Source organism: Gymnogyps californianus, chromosome Z (genome assembly GCF_018139145.2).
Source record: "Gymnogyps californianus isolate 813 chromosome Z, ASM1813914v2, whole genome shotgun sequence".
NCBI classification, from domain to species: Eukaryota; Metazoa; Chordata; class Aves; order Accipitriformes; family Cathartidae; genus Gymnogyps; species Gymnogyps californianus.
This window is the reverse complement of record NC_059500.1, coordinates 19,581,972-19,605,190: the sequence shown is the minus strand read 5'-3', so window position 1 is coordinate 19,605,190 and position 23,219 is coordinate 19,581,972. Positions and strand designations below refer to the sequence as shown.

The following is a 23,219-nucleotide window of genomic DNA, read 5'->3' as shown; positions in this document are numbered from 1 at the left end:
TGTAGATACGCCCTTTTTAATAATAACAGGTTTGCTCTGATTTGAAGATGAGGTCTCAAACACTGTTTTAGTTCTCTCTCAACAAGGCTGCACCCCAACAAAGCACATACGCATATGCTTCTGTGTTGATTTGGTCAAGCCATTCATGTTTGTATAAGTATTGCATTAACTTAGAATAAAACAAAATGATCACTAGTGAGTCTGCCTTTATTCAGGAATATTTTGTCCTCAGCTGGTAAGAAGTTACTCTTCTCTCTCTCGTCATCTGCACGCCCACCCTAAGGAAAACAGAGCAAAGCAGTGAAGTCTCATTATTATGTATATCTGTCACTGTTTTGGATACTCGCATAATCTTGTGCTACCTTTACCCTGAACATTTCTTGCCACTTTCAGAGCTATCCTGAAATGTTACACGCTCTGTCTCCCTCTGGTGATTAACGAGGCCACACAGCAACGAGCATCTCCGTGCTGCCGTGGTTTGTCTGTCACTGTAGTTTCTCTGCCACTTGTGTTCTACACACGGGATACCGTTCATTTTCCACTTAAAACCCAAATGATTGTATGCAAACAATGTCTGCATTCTTCCCTGCAAACCTTGTTTTTTGACAGCTTCGTCCCTGCAATAATAATTTTGTCAACCGTTTGCTGAAATATGTTGCTGTAATACTTTAATGCCAGAAGCTGGAGACGATGTTAAAGAGCTATGCTCTAAAACCTGGAGCATGCTGCAGTTGAAGTCGCACAAAAAAAGCATCTGGAATACAGAACCTACTGCTCTAAGGATAGTTGCTAATTGGATGATCATACTACTGACTTATGATTTTGCAGTTACTGCACTTCAAATATAATTTCAATGCACACAGTTTGAACTTAACTTCTAAAAAGTTTGTATGTAAAATCTTTCCAAACTTATGTTGAATCAAGTTCTAAAATTATCATTAGGAATATTTTGGCTCCTAAAAAGGCTTTCATGTGAAATATTTCTTAAACAGCTCCCTGATGCCTTGCACAGAATGCTTTCCCTGCTTTGAAGTTAACATTATTCTGAACAAGCAGTGTTTGACTGACATGTTCTGCTACATAAATGCATATCAGGAGCACAAAATGCCAGTGAAAACTGGTTAGTTTAACAGGTAGCTGCCAAGTTATATTTTACACCTATGTGACATTTTAAATTCTTCTGATATATGTATATACATTTACATTTACATTTACATATACATATACATATACATATACATATTCAAGAATATTTATCCATCCATCCATCCATCCATCCATCCATCCATCCATCTAGTGGACAAGGGTAGAAGTGAAAATCGTTCTCTGTTAGAAACGGATTTCTCCTGTTTCTGGACCCCTGTGCTCTCTTTGCTTTCCGAATAAATTCATTCTGTTCCAGTATCCGACTCAATAGTCTAAGAGATGGTGACTTCCAACAGCTTCAAAAGGTGCAGTTACAGGAGAAGCATGAAGTGGCCTCTTGACTGCCAAGCACTTCTGTAAGAGACAGCAATGGAGATCTCCAAGTGGCTTAGCTTCTTCGGTTTTAATCAACACCAAAATCTCTTCCCCTTAGTCTCTGCTGGATATGGCCTGGTCCTTGTTTTAAAGGCTGTTCAGAACAGATAACAGACCTGTTAAACACAGCCAAATTCTGGCCTAAAAATTTTATGTTAAAGTACAAATATCTCCTCTCTTTCTATTGAAAAAGGCTGGAAAGGGATGAATAACAGCTCCCTAAAGATGCCTACTATTTTTCATGTGGCAAATTTCTTTACCCAAAGAAACCAGAAATTCAAAAAGAGTGAGCATCACTACTTTTCCAGTAGTGGACTTTTATAAATAAAACCTCAAAATAAATTGGAACATACATAAGCATTTGATCCCTGGATGGATGTTTTGTCTATTTAACACTGCCTAATGAAATACGTGCATATTTTATGTTTGTTGTAAAAGTATAATAAAAAGCAAAAGAGGAGAATGCCTGGGGTTTTTTTAATTGCTACAGCATAAAAAGGATTTTCTCCCTGTTTCTTTTACTGTGGACTCTGTTGCAGCATTTGCTTAGCTTGTTCATATGACAACAACAAAACTTTCAGTGTAGATACCTACACTGGAAAATTTTTTGTGAGAAATCTTTGTAGACAGTGTCTTTTAATGTTTTGAAGTACTCTTTAAAGTGCTTACCTTCAGCACCATCAGGTTTGTGAAGACACAGCACAATTCGACTGAAAACTGGCAAAAATTATCTCCAGTGCTGACACAGGATGTCACTGGATGGCAATTTTCCATCATAGAATTAGAGATGCTCATGAATACGGTTGCTGTTTTCTAACTAAAACTACTTCATCCTAAAGAGGGAAAATAGCTTCAGAAAAGCAGCTTAGGAAAGGATGCCCAGGAACATATCAGGCAGACACTGTCAAGCCAGTGAGACATCCAAGTGACTTTTTGGTGAGAACAGTCAGCACTTTGCACACAGCACTGCTTGTACTTTATTTAAAAGCAATGCGTTTAAAACTATTTCTTGCAAATGCAATCCCAGGGCATCCAGAAATTATAGGCTATAGATTTTGAGGATATTTCTTTCTCCTGTTCAGATTTTATGAAGTCAGAATATAATTGTGAACTGTAACATCATCTGTAAGGGGTGCTTTAAAGGGTATTCTCATTATCAAGTGTCTCAGAAAGTAATTCATACAAATGCAGCTGCCTCAGCCACTGTTTTGGGGTATAAATCTTCACTCTATGATGAAGTCTACTGTCTTCTCTAGGAGAACTGTCAGGCATCGTGCTCCAGTAAACACAAGAACTTGGCTGATTTATTTACCTGGTCCTGCCTAGGTAAATAAAGGACCTGGAGCAACACAGATGTAACCAGCATCCTATTGTGTATTGCCAAGTGAGACCTTGAGCAACATCAGTGAATCAGCCCCTGACACCAGCAGTAAACAGTGAGCAGTGCAGCGAGCGCTCTGCAGAACAAGGTACTCAAGAGAGCTAGCAGTACCTGCAACAGATTTACCCAATCACATCTTACAAACATTTCCCTCTGAAAAACAGGAAAAGGCTCACCAACAGCCTGTTTTACACATGTGCTCTCTCAGTGCAGCTCTTATTTTCTGCACAGGCTTTGCTCCCATTAATAGTAAAGCAGGCAGTTTTGTAGGGCACCAGCACTGCTGTCACTTTGCAGGTGTCAGAGCAGTGGAAACGATAGTGACTATTGCTAAGTGAGAGGCAGGAGTACTTTTGGCAGCAGCTATTGCTGAAGATGCAAATCTCTTGTCCTCTTTTCCTTCCAGAACCTGGCAGCAGCAGCAGCAAGTCTGGCTTTCAAGAGCCCTTCGCCAGTGCACCCTTTTCATGCCAAGAACTCAACCTTTTATCACTGGAATGGCAAAAGTAACTTTTTCCTGTGCTGCTGGGAGAAGCCATGTTTATCTGATATCTCTAGGATGCTTTTTTATGCATACCTCCAGCAAGGGAAGGACAGAATCCATGTTTGAGCAACATGGAAGGGAACTAAGGGCTAAGTACAGGACCAGGATCACTCCCAGGATTGCCACTCTCTCATCCCACACTTGCTCTACTAGCTTGCTTGGGCAGCGGCAGCTTCTCTTCACCAAAATTGGCATCTTTAGTTGCAGCTAGAGGCTCTTCCTTTTCACTAAACCTGGACTGAGTGATCCCTCCTCTTTTCTCCTGTGCCACTACTGCACATACAGTGAAATCTGAGGATCCTGTAAAAGAACCTTTTCTTATAGCTCAGAAACTTGGTGCCTAGTGAAAACTGGTCTTGCACTGAGCAAAAGGATTTTATCTTTTCTTAATGGACCAGACACATACTTTAGAATCTGCTACAATTTGGGTAGACATTTTCAAGGAAGCCTAGAGTTATGTCACCTATTTGATTCCTTAGCAGACCTGTATGTGGATATTATTTGATCAATGTTCTCAGATAATAAATGCCATATCACAGACCTTAGGCAGAATTGTTGGTTGTCTTGACAGTGCTATAAAAGCCACGAGTTGTAAAGATCTCAACAGTTTTCTCCCTTAAGCTGATTCTGCCACAATTGAATCACAGAACCATTAAAAGAGAGCAGCCTGAAAGGGATCTCAGGAGGTCATCCAAGTTCAGCCACCTGCCCCATGGCACTTCTGATGGTTGTTGCTGGCACGTCGCTTCTGACAGTTGTTTCTCCCACCTGTTCTTAAAATCCTCCAATTATGACTCTCTCACATGTTCCCCCAGGCTATTGATTCCAGCGCTATCATTACTTGTGGAAAGTTTTGCCAACCCATAACCTCCATCCCCTTTGCTACAGTTCTATATTCATTGCTTCTTGTTCTACCCATAGCAGACAATGTGCAGAGCAACAAGGAGAGGCATTTATTCCCATCCTCGTTTTTAGTTGTGTACTGGAAGACAGTTGTCTTGTCTTTGTCACTTGCCTTTTTTTTTTTTGGTAAGTAACTCCTTTTCAGTGTTTCCTTATGGCTTTGCACTTGTGCACTTTCGTGTTTCATTGTTTAATATATTTCTAGGTTTGCTGTCCATATCCGCAGCTGAGAAGAAAAATACAAAGATTGCCTTCTTGTACTGCACATCCATACAGATATCCATGTGCACGCATACGCAGACACATATGTATAGGGCTGGGCCACACCTTTTTGCATTGCATAACCCCTGACTTGGTCCCTATTCTGCAGTTTTTCAGAGTTCTACAGATATCTGTACACCATCTACATATAAGTTTATGTTCATGTCTATACAGGAGGGAGTGTAAACTCCTTTCAGGCCTCTTCCCTTCCCTTCCAGAACCACACAATTTTGTCTTTTCTTGGAGCAATATTGCTGACTGACAAAAGTCATACGTAAAAACCAGCTCCGTGTTCTAACAGCCTCGGGATTTCTTAGTAGTTTCCCAAATACACCCAGAATAATTATTTTCCTTCCTCCTGTACACTGCTTGCCAGTAAGCACACTGGCAAAACACCTAGCAGTTAGAGTGGGAAAGGAAGTGGCTGTGCAGAGGTCAAAGACAAAGAGTAAAGTTTTCTTCAGGAAACAGATGGCTTGAGCTAGTATTTATAGCTGTCCATATATGTTAGACAAAAGCAGTCCATGTTACAAAATCTGGAGTATCTGGAAAACTGGTGATGCATTATTAAATGTGTGTAAGGAGAATGGATGGTGGATGTGTACGTAACACCCGTTTGGAAGAGGTTGTATGGCATATTAAGCACCTACCTGATTTCTCCTGGCTGCAGTCTCTGATACTTGGGTCAAAGTTACATATTGACTGGTGAATATAACAAAAAAAAGATGGGTACAAATAGTGGACAGTATGTCTGGTGTATGCAAGAAGGCGATATGGCAGTGATATTGTGCAGAGGCAGAGTATGAACTGCAGGTTATCCAATGCTTGGGCTTTTTTACTTGGGCAATTTATACTCAACATAGTTCTGTGTTTGACAGACATTTTGGTTACAAGGCAGGTGCTATACTTAGTTCTCATGCACAACTGTGTACTTACTTGCAACCTCAAAATGCATTTATAAACAGAGAAACAAGGTTATACAAATGCTAATTATGTAACAGGCTGTACTTGGGTACAGTTGATGTACAGTTAGAAAGACATTTCTGAACTTAAAATAGGAAATGCAATATAATTTGAGAAATTATTCTTATTATGTCATTGAGAAACCATTTCATGACAGACAATTAAGCCTTGCAGTTTGATGCTACAAATGCAGGGACTACATTTTTCACAGACCTTTCTGTCAATTTTTCATCAAGTAGGTTTTTAAAAGGCTAAGAAAATTTCAAGGGTACTAGGAGCTGAGTCTACATGCAGCAAAAGTTGTCTCACCATGAGATCCATTCACTAATCCATTGATTCATACCTAGCATATGATGTGCTGACATTTTTACTTTACTTTTGACTGTGTTGCATGGCCATATTCTGACATTGCTGTAATGGTAGGTGATGAAACATGCAACAAATCAGCTCTCAGAGAACATGTTTCTGAGACAGTTACCATTTTGTTATAAATAAGTGGATGTTGGAGTATTTTTTTTACTGTTATGCTGTCAATTGTATTTTGTTATGCCATTGATCTTATGTCAGCTTGATGTTACGAAAAGGTTTCTAAATGACAGTTATGGTGAAATGAATATTAAATCTAAACTGGTTGTCTAACTTGTCTCCTTCATCTCCTTCATACACCAACTATGCTGACTATAGTTATTTTATTCATTAGTAACCTAGTAAACCAACGTATTTGCCCTCTAATATGGAGACTGAAAGGCAAATAAATCAAATATTACTAAAATGCAGGACAAAGCATGGCCCACCATCTTGCTGATGAAATAAAGTATCATCATATTTGCAGTTTTGATACTGCATGTATCCATATGTTGCCCATCTCAAATACCTGAAACAAATGAATCAGCCAACCATGAAAAAACAAGGTTCCTAGCAAATGATATTCATTCTTCAAAAGAGGAGAGCCAGAGATTACATGAAATTGGGAATTCACTACTGCTCTCCAACATCCTATTTATCACCTTTGGTACAGAACTACAGGACAAATACAGAGAGCTCTTATTCTGACATCTTTGGGGGTGGCAGAACATGAAAAGCCATTCTTTGTATCTGTGGTGTCCACAGATATAGTTTTACTAGGACACACATTGGTTCCTTAGCAGACGACTTCACTACCTTCTTTTGATCGGAAGTTTCCGAGTGGACAGGGGAGGACCTTTTCCGCCAAGGGTTGTAATCAAAAGGGGTTTGCGCTCCTGTTAAAAGCTTTGGCTAACTGATATTTTCTGAAGACGTTTGCTGGAAAATCCCTCATCAGCTCTTCTGCCTCTGGGAAATGCTTACGCTTTGCTGACAGAAGCCTGACTTAAACTCACGCCAGGAGGGATCTGCCTGGAGGATTATAAACCAAACAGAAGGAGTTATGGCACTTGGATTCTATAGCTACTAAGGATACAAATATGCAGAGCACACGCTTCAGCCAGCTGAAGATCACAGAATCAGCATTTCTCTAATAGGCATGACATCAGAGTGTACAATGCATAGGCTTTGGGGCCCTAGGTAGGAAAGAAACTACAAATTAGGAACAATAAAATCAGCAGTTTATATAACATGAGTTCACCTTCTCCAGAGATAAAACCCTCCAGACACTAATTTTCATGCTTACATCAAGTTGGCCTCTCTTTTGCACTAGCTAGCCCTGAAACTGCTTTCTGCCCCAATGTACTCAGGAACCGTGGATAGCCATATGAACAGCACCTGTAGCTCTCACTTGAAACACCCAGCCCTCCCTAGCTGTATTCAATTATCCAACTACCTGGGATGGGAGTCTTCGACACAGCATCAATTACCTAGTGGATATCTTTAACAAAAGACCCTGAACATCTTCTGGCACCCCAATCCTATCTCATTTAGTAATCTCTATTGCCCTATGATACTTGCATATTTTGATTCACCATGTGCTGTATGAGGGTATGCTCTGTAGAAATTGCTACCCTGCAGAGAGCAGGTGACTTTTAAATCCTCGGTCTCCAGAGTGGGCAATTTCTTTCTTCCAGGATTTGACAATACTTAAACCTTGGCCTGTTTCAAATCATTTCACCGAAGTTCAGTTTTATCTTCTGCTTCAACTAGATACTACAGATAGCTATAGCAGACTTTACACTTCTCCAGTCAGTCAAGATCACTCAGCAGGATTGCTGCTTCTGCCATTCACATGACCACAGTCAACACTTTTCACACTCTCAAAAATGCAAATTGCCAATTTCTTTTAAGCTCATCTACCAGACACAGGATCTCTCCTTCTTATGCTCTCTTTCAGCACTCTGGCAATTGCAGCACATGTGTCTCTTCTCACTTTGCATTCAGATTTTTCATATGCACACAGACGACAAGAGGCCCAGTTAGAGGTATTGCTGTTCCTGGCTGACAGATATTTTTGGAGGTTTGGTTGTTTCTTTAAACAACATGGCTCAGGTCAGCTAGAGTGCTAGGTTTATTACTTTAGCTCAAAAATCAAAGTGTTGCCAAGTGACAGATAAGAACTGTGGAAAGAAACTCAGAATTTAATTTCTGTAAGTGCACGCTTTTATTATTTCTATTTGTGGTTTTTTTTTCTGATCTCTCAGTTGTCTCCATTTTATCCAGTAGTACTCTGTGCTTATCCAAAGCCTATAAGCAGGCTGCCTGGGGCATTCAGTCATCTTGGTACATGTCGGCTGTATGGCCAAACATGACATCACTCTGAAGAGTGACCCAAAGACAGACATTTATCTCACTTAATTAAAGGCATCCAAATACTAAGTAACTCTTCCAAGAGCTCTACTACCTCAACTTCCCCTGTAGTAAGTAGGAAGGGACTGGTACTCCTGTAAATGAGATATCTATAATCGGTAGGATGAATCACATTCAGGAAGTCCCTCTCTCTGCTCACTGACCAGAAAGGAAGCCCAATGGTCAAGATGAACACAGCAAAAATCAGGCAAGAGAAACTGCATAGAAAGCAACTCCATTGTACTTAATCAAGACCGTCCTGAGTGTCCACACTATTTACTTACTAGTTCTGCAATTGCAGGAATTTAATTTGCATAATCTCATAATTTTTTATGTCCCTGCCCACTGCAGAGAGGTTGGAACTAGATGATCTTTAAAAGTCCCTTCCAACCCAAACCACTCTATGACTCTATGTCTTTGCGATAAAAAACTTCTTTGGCAAACTTCCTGTGACTTCCCTATGTTCTATTAGAACAGTCAGTAAAATAAATCTTCATGTATTTGGATCTTTCTCATCAAACTATAGCAGTCTTCAAATGGGAATAGATCAATATAATCAAAATAAAGCAAATATATACGTACATGTTTGATATAAATAAATGTGTCAAATAAAATTGCCTAGTAGTCTGCTTTTGGATGTTGTGCTGTATGACACATTTGCAGAATGTACTCAGTTCACCAGAAACGAAGTGAATTCAGTAAGAGACTGCATTTTCTCTGAAAGGTTCATTCTCTGAAAGAACATACATTCAATAAAAGGATCATCACAGCTTTGAGAGAACATGGACTACGTCTTAGCAGATTACTCAGTAATTTGAACAGAGCTGAGCACATTGCCAGTGTTCAGCAAGTAACAATAGATGGTAATTTAAAATTGCATTTATGTTTTCTTTTTATTTCTACACATTTTAAAGCTGAAAAGGGATCACTAAACGTTAAAGCAATTCTTGACTCAACTGATTGACTGAACTGAAATTCTGGTACTGAACATTGTCTCATTATCAAATGAACACCAAAAAGACCAATAAAACACTTAAAGCTCAAAAGATGAAACAGTGAAGTATGAGAAGTATCTACACTCAGTGTGTCCTATTAACACCATCTTTATTTCCTTTTTACAAAAAATAGAAATAACAACAGACAAAACATAATAAAAAAAATCAATGCTTTTGCCTTGGTCTCACTGAGGAGCTGAGCAGGCAGAGTCCTGGCTGAAACTTTGACAGTATATGCCATTGACAAAGGGAAATAAAGATACATGACAATATATCCATGCAAGACACAAAGTACAAAATGTGTTCTGTGGCCCAACAAACATTTTGGAGGTTGCCTGTGTCATAACAATTTTCAAATTGTTACTTTTGCTCACCCATGCCTTTACACAGCACAGCTTACAAACAAGTTACATATACACATATATCATAAAAAAGTTTTGTATATGGTCTAACTGCTACAAATTAAGGCATCCTAACAGCTGCTGTTTTGCTGGTGAGGGGTATGTCTCATATTAGTGTTTCAAAAGGATATATTTCAGGTATTTCAAACAAAGTGAGACATCATGAGATGTTGTTTAGAGGAAGAATTCCTGCAGCTCTGGCTCTTCAGTACTCTTTTGACTGTCGGATTTCCGGCTTTTCCTATTGATGTCATCATGCCTGGAGAGAAAAAGAGGAAAATTACTCATGGTAACCCTAACAATATAGAGGGATTTGCCTTGTGTTTGTTTACTCTGTTTTATTCCATTTGCAAGTATTGAACTCTGAATTAATCTTTCTCTCTGGGCTTATTTCTCTAGACATGTACTACACAAAATACTTTTTTAAGACGGTGTATTTTTACTGACTTTCTTGTAGCTCCTATTCTGGAATCAAAACTGGAAACCAATGGGATGATGAGCAGCTTTTTAAGTCACGGCATTAATTAGTACACTATCATGATGTTCTAGTAATAATGGACAGAATGTCCAAAAATTCCTCGTCCTTCAGGGAAAAGTACTATAGTGATAAAAAGATCCACTACAACAAAGATTAGACACACCTGTTTGTTTCTGACTCTACCTGTATGGGAATCATCTAGTCCCCATTAATAATCATCAGAGAGAAATAAACACTTTCAGAAGGTGATTCACTGGGCTTACTCTATGTGTCCGCTTAAGTAGAAGATGGTGGCAAAGGCCATAGGAAAAATGGCAAGCAGGAATTCTCTTTCTGACATGGGGCCTATATCTCTTTTACCACTGTAATTTAGGTAAAATCTCTATTCAAATCATTAAGATTTTATTAGATACACAGATAAGGATAATTTCTCTATAGTGTGTCTTCGTTTCCACACTAGGTAAACTTAAATCAAAAAAAATAATTTAAAAATGTATCTATTGTGTATTAGACTCAAATGATAGCTTGCCAATTAAAGTAGAAAAATTAAACACTAAATATTTGTAACACTCAGCTTCTTCACTTCCTTTCATATGTCCTTGTTCTGAATCCCCAGTATATTCCCCGTCTCTTCAATTAACCTTCCAGCTGAAGGATTTTTGATTAAGCATCCAGCCCACAGCAACTTTCAAATAGATTAAAAGGCTTATTTTTAGCTATTACTGCTGAACAGTAAAACTCCTACAATACAGTCATGACTAGCTGGTTTGTTGCTGCAAAGGACAGATACTAGTGGGAGGTTAAAAACTCACAGCAAAGGGCAAGTGTATAAAAACTTAGAGCGTAACTTTACTTTTAAACTGTGTATAAAAAGTTTGCCCTAAACTCACATATTAGTGAGCCTGATTCTTGTAAACCACAATAGTTTTATTCCAGTCTACAATCACCACAAAGAACCAAATATCCCCAAGAGACTGATACTTAAGATGCTTAGATAACCTTGTGGTTACTTCAGGATTTAACAGAAGCTGACCTTCTCAGGGACCACAGTTGTGGGTCCGAATAAGAGGGCATGAGGGATTATTTTATTTTACAATCCCCTTCATTCATCTAAATTACTGTTGCCACATACCCAAAGCAAGAGCAAAAGACATAGAATTGAGCCAGGGGAGATAGAATTTGTTGGACTGAGTTTGAGGAGGTGAAATAGGAGCACTTAACTTTTTGCCATAACTACTTTTTGGCACTTAACATACATTGCTGTGTCCTGGTTTTGGCTGGGACAGAGTTACCTCTCTTCTTAGTAGCTGGTACAGCGCTGGGTTTTGGATTTAGTGTGAGAATGATGTTGATAACACTCTGATGTTTTAGGTGTTGCTAAGTAGCGCTTATCTGAAGCCAAGGACTTTTCAGTTTCCCATGCTCTGCCAGCAAGCAGGTGTGCAAGAAGCTGGGAGGGAGCAGAGCCGGGGCAGCTGACCCCAACTAGCCAAAGGGGTATTCCATACCATGGAACATCATGCCCAGTATATAAACAGGGGGGAGTTGGCCCGGAGGCATGGATCACGGCTCTGGCATCGGTCAGCGGGTGGTGAGCAATTGTATTGTGCATCACTGTTTTTTTTCCTTCCCCCAACCCCTCCCCCCCCTTTTTTTGTTATATTCCTTTTCATTACTATTATTATTATTACATTTCATTATTACTATTGTTAGTATTACATTTTACTTTAGTTATTAAACTGTTCTTATCTCAACCCATGAGTTTTACTTTTTCCTCCTTTCCTCCTCCTCACCCCACTGGGAGGGGGGAGGGGAAGCGGCTGCGTGGTGCTGAGTTGCTGGCTGGGGTTAAACCACGACAGCTGTTATCAACAGTATGTTTAGCGTTAACCGTGGAGCTTTATTAAAGGATGCTTTCTAAGGCTAAGATAATTTGCATCAATTAGCTACTGCATTAACTCAGACTTGCAGTGCTGAAAGACCCTGTGGGTGAGTCCCACATGTAGAGGCTCACTAGGCACTCCAAAGACCCCATTTTGCAGCTCTACAGTTGCACTGTGACCTCGAAGAGTATAATTTTTAGCTAATGCAGATGTCTCTAGGTCACAATGCTGAACAGACATGCCTTTTACAACTGTGCCTGCTGACCTGAAGGAAATGTATTACCAATAGTACTAACTACTAACCAAATTTCTAGTATCTTCTGTTGCCTGTGTCGCCACAGAAATACTAAACATCCCCTCATGCAACAGGCACTGATACATGATCATAACAGTTCACAACAGAACAACTGCAAATTGTCTGGGACAAGGCCTAAATTACTTTCATATTGATTTTATACTGTACTAGTTTGAATCGTAACTATCTTATTAAGCATACGGACAAGCTTCCTTTTTCTAGAGTATATATTTGAAGTTGTAATTTATCCAGCACTAGGTCTGGCAGTGGGATATCTGTTAGGTTAGATCCACTTACTATTTTAGAAGGATGCGCAGTCTACTATCTGACAGAAACCTTATGGTAGATTCTGCTGATTGCCCCTGACATATGAAGCAATTTTTGCTGTTGATAGCTGCAGCTAATACAAGGTTTTGTATTGATATGATGAGTTACTGCTTACTTTAATGTACTGCAGATCTCAGATGATTTAAAGTGTGGGAAAGAACCGTTCATTGGCATACATGTAAGATGGAAAAAACTACAAGCATTTGCTTGGAGTTGTAATAGGCAAGAAACTAGCCAATCCTTCCAAAAGGGGAAAAAATATCCCAACCCATCCTGCACATTCGAAATTTACTCTAGGGCCTTAAGAAAAATAGGGTGTATCAAATTTTAAAAGCACACCAGAAAATGTAATACAATCCTCTACTATTAAGCTGTGACCAATCTGAAAAAGTAACCTACAAAGCCTTGATGTACTTGCGTATTTTGAATGAAAAAATAAAACAAATGAAATAAACAGAAGCTGAAGAAAAAGAAGCTGGAAACTGGTGGACAGGAATGTCATCTGAGTGAAGGCAGATTTTGTATAATGATTTCAGATTTCAAGATGCTAATAAAATCCCCTGTCTAAGAGTCTAGAGTTAAAATGAGCTTGAGACTGTGTCCAGAAATATAACCCCCCAATATAACAATCTATGAAGGTTTAAAACACCAAAGACTGCACTGTTTTCCAGAAAGGTTCTTTTTCAAAATAGCTCTGAAATGGTAATTACACAGTCTCCCCAGACCATCCAGGGAAAATTCAGACAGTGTCCAGGGGCTTGTAGTGCATGTGATGGTGTTGTTCTTCTATTATTTAAATTTCACAGGCTACAAGGCAGCATGCAGTGGACTAATGACAGGCACCCATTTTGCCATTCAAAAATCACAATGCAAGCTAAAAGGCATCATGAAGGCTGGCTTAGAAGCTCTGAAAGCCTTCAGGTCTGCATTCTGATTTCTGAAAAGCACAATACATCTTCCATTCTTATGTGATTTTTGGAAATCTCATGCCACAGACTCTGGCACACAATTTGCCCACTTCTGTCCTAATCTGTGGGTACAACAACAGCCGCCTCAAGCTGTGCCCCTAGTGCATTCTGCTCTTTGTTTCTTAATCTCTGGTTTTCCACATGTCTACCACCATGGGGGCAGCTTCAGGACATGGTACCTGGATCAGCAGTGCCCAGAGGGATGGCCAAAAAAGAGTTCAGGCCCAACCTTCACCCTCCCAGCAGGTGACTCTGCAGCTCTGCAGTGGCAGCCAGACCTTCCCTGTCTCTTGCTGCTTCTGGGGGAACGCCACGCTGCCAGGGTGGCTCACACAAGAGCATTTACACAAAGCAATACCAAATTACAACAACTGGCTACATCCAGGAGACGGCTCTAACATAAGAATGAGATTAATGGTTTTGTATTACTCCATGGTCTGGTCAGGGTGTTTTGACTGGAGGCTGCCCACTGATGCTCCCTCAAATTACTCCTGTGCAGTAAGTTTTCTGCACTGGAATTTCTCTCTTTGTTTTCAGGAGAGAATGAAACCTCTTGGAAACCTTACAGTTCTGTTTCTGGTTTCACATACACTGTGCCAATGACTTCAGAACAAGACTCCCATTTCCATTACGGAAATTGAGTTTTTAAGTATGGGAAGGTCCTTGCACTAGAAAACAATCGAACAAAAAAAAATTATTAGACATTCAGAAAAGAGTAACTTGAAAGTAATTTAGGCTCCTGAACTGCAGAATGACTAATTTATAATTTTCCCAGAAGTATGTTCAAATGCAGAATTTTGGTGTGAATAGCAATCATTTCCAGGCCTAATGAAAGGATTTACATCTCAGTTTAACAGAAAAAATTATCATCACAAGAATTTGTGAGTGTTAAGAGTTGAATAAAAATGACATGTAATTTTTACAAGGCAACTGCTTATAAAATAAACACACATTTTGTCAAATGTTGTTTTTTCCAACATGTCTTTATGGACCTTGAGGGACTGGCCTCTATCTGCCTGAATAGTACTGATGGAACACATTTAAATTAAGGAGTCAAAGTTATCAGACTTTTAAAAAAGAGATTTAACTTCAAAGTCTGAGGGAGAGTAAGAAAAATGCATGAAAATAGGAGAGCACTAGACTTAAAATACAGCATTCTGCCTCATGTTCTCTGTACTCTCCATTTAGAGATGAACTGTGGTCTTTTTGCTCTCCTCATGAGAGCAAATTTAATTTCCATTCTCATCTGGTACTTGACTTTCATTCAACAGAGGCTGAATACTCAGCCAAAGTGCGCTATACTCCCTGGTAGATTTATGAGTATGAATACTTTCTATACTTGCTTGGAACTGAAATCTTGTAGCCAGTTCAATGGTGACATCAGCAGAAATCCATCACAAATTTCTGCTTTTCTAGGAATTTAGATGTTCATCTGTTCATCTATTTCCCTTCTTGTGCATCAATCAATTCCAGTATTTCAGTTATGAATAATGTTAGCAAACACATGCAATTTGAGAAAACAAAGCAACAGAGATGCTAAACATCACCATGCATAAGCACATACCAAGCATAGTTACACAGAAGTTCTTCACTCAACGTGCTAGAGGAAAGACTGGCATAGCTGCAGTAAGGACCCTAAGGAAGTACAACATCATATCAGTTAAAAACATGCACTGAGCTTACTACATGCATAACATCGAAGTCTACCAAAACATGCAGTCAAATAGCCACAATAACATTTTAACAGATTTCTTTCTTAGTTAGTAAATGAGGCTGAATCTGTTACCTCTTTGAGATGTGTGCTGTGGTCCTTTGGGTTGGTATGAAAATGTATTCTTTCCACAATTTTGATGTTGGCAACAATGACATACAAACATGCCCTTTTCACAGACAACATGCGTTTTACAGTGCAAGCGTCAACACTGTTAGAATTACCTCATCCAACTCTTCAAATTTCTTAGGGAACTATGAAAACTGCTCATGACCTTGCAGTCTATCAGAACATCTTTGAAGACAGACTGTCTTTTCCTCTGTCACTATAAAATCTGAATCACTCCTTTGAAAAAAATTGCCATTGTATTACGAAAACAATTCTATGTTAAATCGGCTGTTCGACTAGACGGTGCATGTCTTTAAAGGCTCAAATCAGTAGTTCATACTGTGATTCTGAGTAAACGTTAACAAATGCAGTCCCACTTCAATTTAGCCTATTAGGTCTCCTCTGGATTTTTCATTTCATTTCACATTCTGCTATAGCACTACTGTTCTAGCAGTACCCACTAATATGGACTGCTCACTGTTTCCCAGTTCTCTCTTTCCACTGCTTCTTTTCCATACTCATTTCGCCTCCTCTATGCCTAAGATTTTCCTGTGTTTTTCTCCCATTACCTTGTCATACTTTTTACAGTATATAATTCACTATTCCTCCTCCTCCTCTTGGCCTGTTTTATGGTTTTTTTCATCTTGAAATTATTCTTTCGCCTCATGTCTTTTCATCCACCCCTTCCCTCCCACCCTGTCGTTCACAGAGGATTAAATCATCTGCCATTCCCTGTCACTCAACTATTTATTGTATCTCCAGATGCTCGCACTTCGCTCCACAAACACACTGTGCTCACAGTATTTCCTACCTCTGTCTCTTTCATTCAATACCTCTTCCTTTCTCTTAGAAGATACATTAGTTCAAAGTATTTTCTCCTTTCTTTCAAACAAGAGAGCCAGCCTCGTAACTGGAGACACCCCTCTTTCTGTTGGGATCCCAGAAAGGGCACTCTGTTGACCGCAGAGAGGGGATGATCTGGATCCAGTACATTTTGCTACAGACCAACCATATGCTCTGCCATGAGAAGACTGTGCTATGAGGAGAGGGTGGGCAAAGAAGGCTGGGTACTGACAGCTTCAACACCTAGGGGATGGCTGTAGCTCCCACAGAAGCAGGAAGGACCATTTCTGCTATTTTTCCTCTTCATATTCTACCACTTATTTTTATCCTGTTGGCCTCATCAGTCTTGGCTATAGGACAGGACAGGGCTAGGCCCTCAGTTATTTACTCCTCAGAAATCCCATGGATTCAAGCATGACATTCTCATTGTTTGACCTGTCACTTAGAGCAACACCAAACATCATTTCCAGGTGAATCACAGCTCTGTGGAAAGTTTTCAACACAGAACATGTGAACCGTGTGCGTTAAGAGTATGGACTCTGTACACAAGCAATACCTGCCACTCCTTGGAAAAGCCTTCCAAAATTAAAACAGTGGATGGGCTTTCTACAGGTCAAATACAGTAAAGTATTTGTGTGCATCTTTTTGCTATAGAAAGGCAGGAAGAAGCAGCTGTCAAACTTATTCATTACTTAAAGTGACAAGAGAAAAAAAAGGCCCTTCCTCCTTTCAGTGCACTCACTGGCTTGTTTCTTCCTTTTGTGAGAGCTGCTGGATTTCCCTTGCTGTCTGCTGTCTTCCTTCCTAATGAGGTAAAAGGCAGCGTTGATGAGGTTTTGATCAGGTTTGCTGTTTGACAGTTGTTGTTGTTATTTTGGTTGCCACTCAGCGTCTCCATTATGGACCGAAAGGTTCCAAAAGGCCTTTTCAGCTGGTCCCCCGCTGGCTCCCCAGAGCCGGGTGGAGCTCGCACGAGTCCTTTGCCCCGGTCTTTATCCTTTTCCTCATTTAGTTCTGACTCTGCTAGCTCCACCTGCACCACAGGCTCCTCGAAAGTTACTCGGAGTTTCAAATTTTGGGAGGTTCTGCGCTTTGAAGATGGAGACTTGAGAGCACTCTTAGGGCTGGTGGCAACCTTTTGAGCAGTGGCACTGTCTGTGCTGGATGGAGAGTTGTCTCCACAAAACTGGCTCTGAGGTACAGCACCAGACTGATACGGGGCTTCATTATCCGGATCGCTGCTCTCTGAAGTAGGGGAAGGACTGTGGCCATCCACAGACTTAGAGACCCTGATACCAAAGGGGAAGCGCCGTCCTGCTGCGGAAGTGTGTTTCTTAATCATCACGTGCAAACTCTCTGTACTCTCAACACTCTCCACTATGGGCTGAGGCCTCGGTTTGTCAGTTCTTTTCATAGGGTTGTTCTTGTGGTCCTCAGAATTAGCTGAGTCTGTGTCAGACTCACTGAGCGACCTCTGCATCAGTTGCCTCAGTCTGGCTAACTTCAGCTCCCTTTTCTCTGGCAAAATCTTCTTCACGTTCTTGGAGGATGCATGAGCATCCTGAAATTCCAAAGTCAGCTTTTCCTGCATACAGACATTTTCAGAGATTTCCTTCCCCAACAACTGGCGCAAGATTTTATCTGAGTCCTCATCTTTTATCTTGGCTCGAGTGCGACTAGAAGTTCCCAAGCTGCCAAGAATCTGAATCCCATCTTGGGTGTTCAATTTACTTTTTGGTGGAGACAATTCATCTGCTTCAGATGGTTTCCACTGGGGTTTGCCAGAAGTAGGAGATGATGGCAAGCTTAAAGAAAAAAAGAGGAGGAAATACCACAGCCAAATTAATGCACATATAAAATGTGAAACTGCCATTTCCAGTGTACGTGTCTGTCTCAGCTTATTGTTACTTATCCTCTTCATCGCTACTCACATGGAATTCATTACTATGATGCCACAGCGAAGATTACACAGACAAGGATGTAACCCTGCTTCCACTCCTAATTAGGATTTGAGTCTCTTCACTTTCTCTTACAAAGAAAACTCCTTAAAATCAAAACTTAGAATGGTTATTTCAATGCCAAAGATGACTTCCTGAGGAAAACTTTAGAGAAACTACCGTTTCCCATTTGTGGGAGTTGACATGTTTTAAAAGGTGAAAAAACCCCACAAGGCCAAACGTGTACTATCCAAGTCACATCATAACACAAAAGTAGCTTATTCTAAATACTGCAAAAGTACCAGCTCTCTGCATAGCAATGATTTCATAAATCTAAACTTCATCTGGTATTAATAATAGCCATGTAAGACCTCATAAAAAGTCAGGGCCATTTGCACTCAAAACCTTTTCAGATATGCAATACTGAAAAGCATGAGAAAGGTGACACGGATTTATTTCAATACCATTAGCATAATAAATTAAATATAGAAGTCCAAATGTTATATAGCGAGGAAACAGCAATCTCAAGTAAGTCTGATTTGCAAAGAACGTAAATTACAGACACCATTTCTTTCCCCATGACATATGCCAGACCTCATAATACTCCACATTCTTATTTTAAACCACTTTTCCTCTAAGCAAGGGTAAGGTGACAAAATTAAGGTTAGTGTGGGGCAGTGAACACATAAATTTAATTTCTTTTTTTGCAAGCAACTTCTACTCTGATGAGTCCATAGTTCTCACAGTGTACAAAATTCACATGCTTATACTAGCCACCTCATCTTCAATTCATTTTGTGCTTTTTCACCCGTGCCAAACCGAAAGACACACTGAAGAATATGCATGTATCTACAACAGACCTTCCTAGTAAAAGGGATAGGTTCTCTTAGATCTGCTGCTGGCTCCTTGGATGATGATAATATCCACAAGTGAGTTCTAGCTGGAAGGAAAAGTAGTAGCCAACTATGAAATAAAATTTTAAATAATAAAGTATCATTTCCAGACTTGCTCACTTAACTAAAAAGAAGTTGAAACCTACTCTTTTACAGGAATAATGAATAATGAGAGGTCTGCTCTCACCTGATGTTATCTGATACTGAAAGTAAAACAGCCCTGGTGCTCACCAGTACTCGGATACGAGACCACTTGGAAAAAACAGTCAGCAAAAATCACAGAAACCGAATGAGCTGGAAGACAGTGTTTGGTCCCATCGTCCCTGTTGAGCTGGCAGGCAGGGAAGACAAGGACCATGATTCTAAAAAAAAGGACAAACCAACTCTTTCCAGTGTGGTTTTCTACTTCAGCAGGAGTTTGGAGTTTATAGCCCTTTCCTAGCTGAAGTTCCTTTACACAAATGCATCTCCAATCCCAATGTCTTTGTTATCTACTTCTGTAACTATTTGCACTTGTCTGAAACTGACACAAGAAATTCAGGGACATGGAGCACTTGTCCAGAAAAGTGCTTGAGATTCTGTGAGAATGGAAAACAAGTTTGAGTTCATACTTGATGACCCAAAGCTCTGACCATCAATGCCTACAGAAGCTTTGATGCTGGCTTTATACTTTAACATATATGTAGCTCCCTAACAACTCTGAAACAAGGAGAAGCGCTGTGTCTTCCAGAGAGGAAACTGAATTAGAAGGTAATGATAAACCCAGTCCTATTCGCATGTGAGTTAATTCCTTTTAAAGTCTTCTTCAGATTGCTATCAGAGAGAAGTTGTGTGCTTGCTTGACTTCCATGCATCACACTGGAAGTCTATGGCAAAAGTCAGAGAGAGATGTTAGCAGACTCCAGATCTAGTCCTCTGCCTTTACTTTCCTCCTCTTTAATGTTACTTAGTTTGTGTCTATTTCTGGGACTTCTGACAGGATATGTAAACAATACATAAAATTTCTGGAGTTTTGACTTTTTATACAAGCTACTACAGTCAAAAGATTTAATGAGCGTAAGGAGTCTTATTAATCTGAAAGCAGGTTTTGTTGGTAACTGGCTTTATGAATTACTGCTGGCAGTAATGTACAGTGGACCACCACAAGGTCAAACTTTACAACTTTCCTATGGGTTTCTAGGATCCTCTGCTATTCATCTAATACAAAATATATTTTATTCCACTGTAAACCTGATTTTCACTCTGTTGGGAAACAGGGACTATTCATTTCATACTCAAAATTTCCAATATTTATACAACATTACACACTGTCAAATTCTAGAAGCTCAGCTTCAAGCCCACGAGGTACAAATACACATTTACTTTACAGAACACATCTACTATTTAGACAGGTCACAGCTTCTCTTGATGACCGATGTACCATGAAACTGCACAAATCCAGGCTGCAGCACAAGTCCAGTCACCTTACCTTGGGGACGTGGGCAGTGATTTGCCCTCTGACCGCTGGGCTTCTAAAAGCTGCTGGAGTTGGTTCTGTAACGTCACACGTTCCACTGTCTGCCTGAAAGAAAATGTAAGACTGTTTACATTGAATTGTAAAACTGCCAGCACTAGTAAGCTACAGGATAATGGATACTACCTGTTTAACTTTGTATTCAAAAAAGAAGTCTTCTTCACCTACACTTTACATAGTAAATAAAAAGAGAAATTATAAATAGTAACATAAACAGAAAGTTTGTACTTGTCTCTGAATCCCTGTGGACATTTTGTGATCACTGTACAAGATCACGTACCTGTGCTCTGCACCCACCTTATACTCAGTAGTGGTGTACCTACTGCAGTCAATCACTTTCAGCTTGGTGGTGTGATCTACACTGCTTTGTAAATAACTTTAGAGACCAATGTTTAAAAAATTGTAATAGTAGATATAAATCGTTAGTAATGTGAAAGTGACATCCATACTAGAAACTCCATTTACCATAGAACTGTAATCACAATCTCTGTTGTCTTGCCACATACTTATTTCCATAGGAAGGACTCAGTTGAACAAGATAACCTGCAAACCTTCAAGTAGTTCTATGAAAATGAAGGAATAGACCAATTTGCCACAAAAGGTTCTTCTCCCTCTCCCTGCTCCCATCCAGTTTAGACCTTCCATTCTAACATCAAAACACCCCTTTAGTTTGTTGACCACCACAGATAACATTCAATCTTGTTTAGTGACCTGTAAGTTCCAGTGCCTCTAAACACTGCACAGACAGAATTATTGGGAAGCTACTAGAAAAAAACAGACTTACAGCTTTTTGTTACTGTACATATGCTATCTTTCACCTGGAATACAATAGGTACATTTGGTTTTATTCCCTGGTCCTGATCAAATGACCATGTGAAAACGACTGTTTATCTGCTTCTCCCAGGACCTGCTTCTGTTGCTGCAGAAGTAATATGTTTTCAGTACTTTTATTCTTGTTGGATCTGCAGAACTAATACAGTTCTCCACCAGTGAGCTGGACTCTTTCCCAGTTCACATGCCATCAGCAGAAGAGTTAGCTGAGTTCCAAATGCAGTCTTTATAACTGGCAATGTCAAAGCCAGAAAGAATCCAGATGACTTTTTAGACTAGGGGTTGTACTTGCAGGGCTGGCAGAAAACAAACATTTTACTTTTAACACATCAGAGTGGCTCCAAAAAGCGCTACAGAAATAAAGGTGGGATCTTGACATACTGCCTTGCCATCACATTTTACAATACAACCATGCTTTATGTAGATCCTTTCTTCCTTTAATTTTCCATCTTTCTCCTCTTGCCTACACACTTCCTTAGATTATTTTAAAATTACTTCTACCACCTGTCAACGTTGGCTTATATTGCAACTCCCCAGATACTCTCTTTTAAGAGCCAGGGAAATTTTCATTTGAGATTAGATTGTGATGCAATTTATCTGTTTTATTTGCCTTTTATGCTTCCTTCAACTTCTATTTCTAAATATCTAAATAATGTAGCTAACAGCTTCTTTATGCTTTTAGCTTTAACGGAAATCTCTGACACCTCTTCTGCTGAGTTAATGTTCTCATTCCACTTAAACATTTTATTGTGCTAAAAGAATTAAAGTTTTCTCCATTTTCATAGCTTAACTAGTTAGTAAACAGCTCCCAGAAACCCACACATCTTGCCAGCACTATCCCTAAAGATATATAACATACACATATAAATCTAAGATAACATTGAAAACAAGGGATCGCAAATTCCTGGAATAGCAATATTGCTAAGTATTAAAACCAGACTGATCACTGTAGCTTCAGGGGTAGGAGGGTCTACTTACTTTGATATTTAATCCCCAAATTCTGAGGGTCTTAGCTTAGACAATGTTCCCAGGAAGTAACACATAAGGAATCTTCTGTGTCTGCTTAGACAATTGTGGACCCCAGCTACCTCCTAATGAAATCAAGGAGCTCAGTAACTGAACAGGGAACTGGCTGAGGCACTGGGCTCTACTGAAGGATCTTTCATAGAATGTTGCCTTACTTCTCCATTTTGTTTCAAATAAAACAAGAATGGCCACTCTACAAACCAGAAAATAAAACAGCTTAACTAAGTAAAAAAGAGATGAACATTGTAAAGTTTATACTGGGTTTCTTACTATATGTCTATATAACACTACCACAAAAAACGCCCAACCAAACCAGCAACTTGCACACACCTTACCATACCACTACAATAATTTTTTATTCAGCTATTTTTACAGCTATTCCTATGAAGTTTCAGGAAAATCATGGATTTTGTTTACAGAACACAGAAAAGTGGTGGCAACAGAGGATATTAAACTACTTTCACATCTTCATCTTTTGACTCATGGTTTGCTTTGATCTTTGCCTTACCAGAGATTTTGGCTTGATAGTGTATCAAAAGGATCAACAAGTGTCTCATTCATTAATTGCTTTGCACATCCAGGTCCATAAAGGTAGGACAGTGCAACCCTTTGGGAATGCCAGTAGAATGGTCTGTCATCAATCAGCATTGTAAAAGAAGTCTAGGGAAGCATTAATTTTA

General features: G+C 39.6%; 1 protein-coding gene across 2 annotated transcripts in view; it reads right to left on the bottom strand.

The window, feature by feature from the left end:
* Window positions 1–9,417: 9,417 nt before the first annotated feature.
* Window positions 9,418–23,219, bottom strand: part of SNCAIP (synuclein alpha interacting protein) — a 65,363-nt gene continuing 51,561 nt past the window's right edge. Inside the window, exons 9-12 of one of the 2 annotated variants that reach the window (XM_050913697.1) lie at window positions 20,638–20,730; window positions 17,082–18,144; window positions 15,242–15,312; window positions 9,418–9,985 (exon numbers count right to left, since the gene is read on the bottom strand). In XM_050913697.1, coding sequence (XP_050769654.1) covers window positions 9,901–9,985; window positions 15,242–15,312; window positions 17,082–18,144; window positions 20,638–20,730 — 1,312 coding nt within the window. In that variant the 3' untranslated portion in view covers window positions 9,418–9,900. The remainder of the gene's footprint in view (window positions 9,986–15,241; window positions 15,313–17,081; window positions 18,145–20,637; window positions 20,731–23,219) is intronic. The other variant, XM_050913698.1, reaches the window with a different exon arrangement.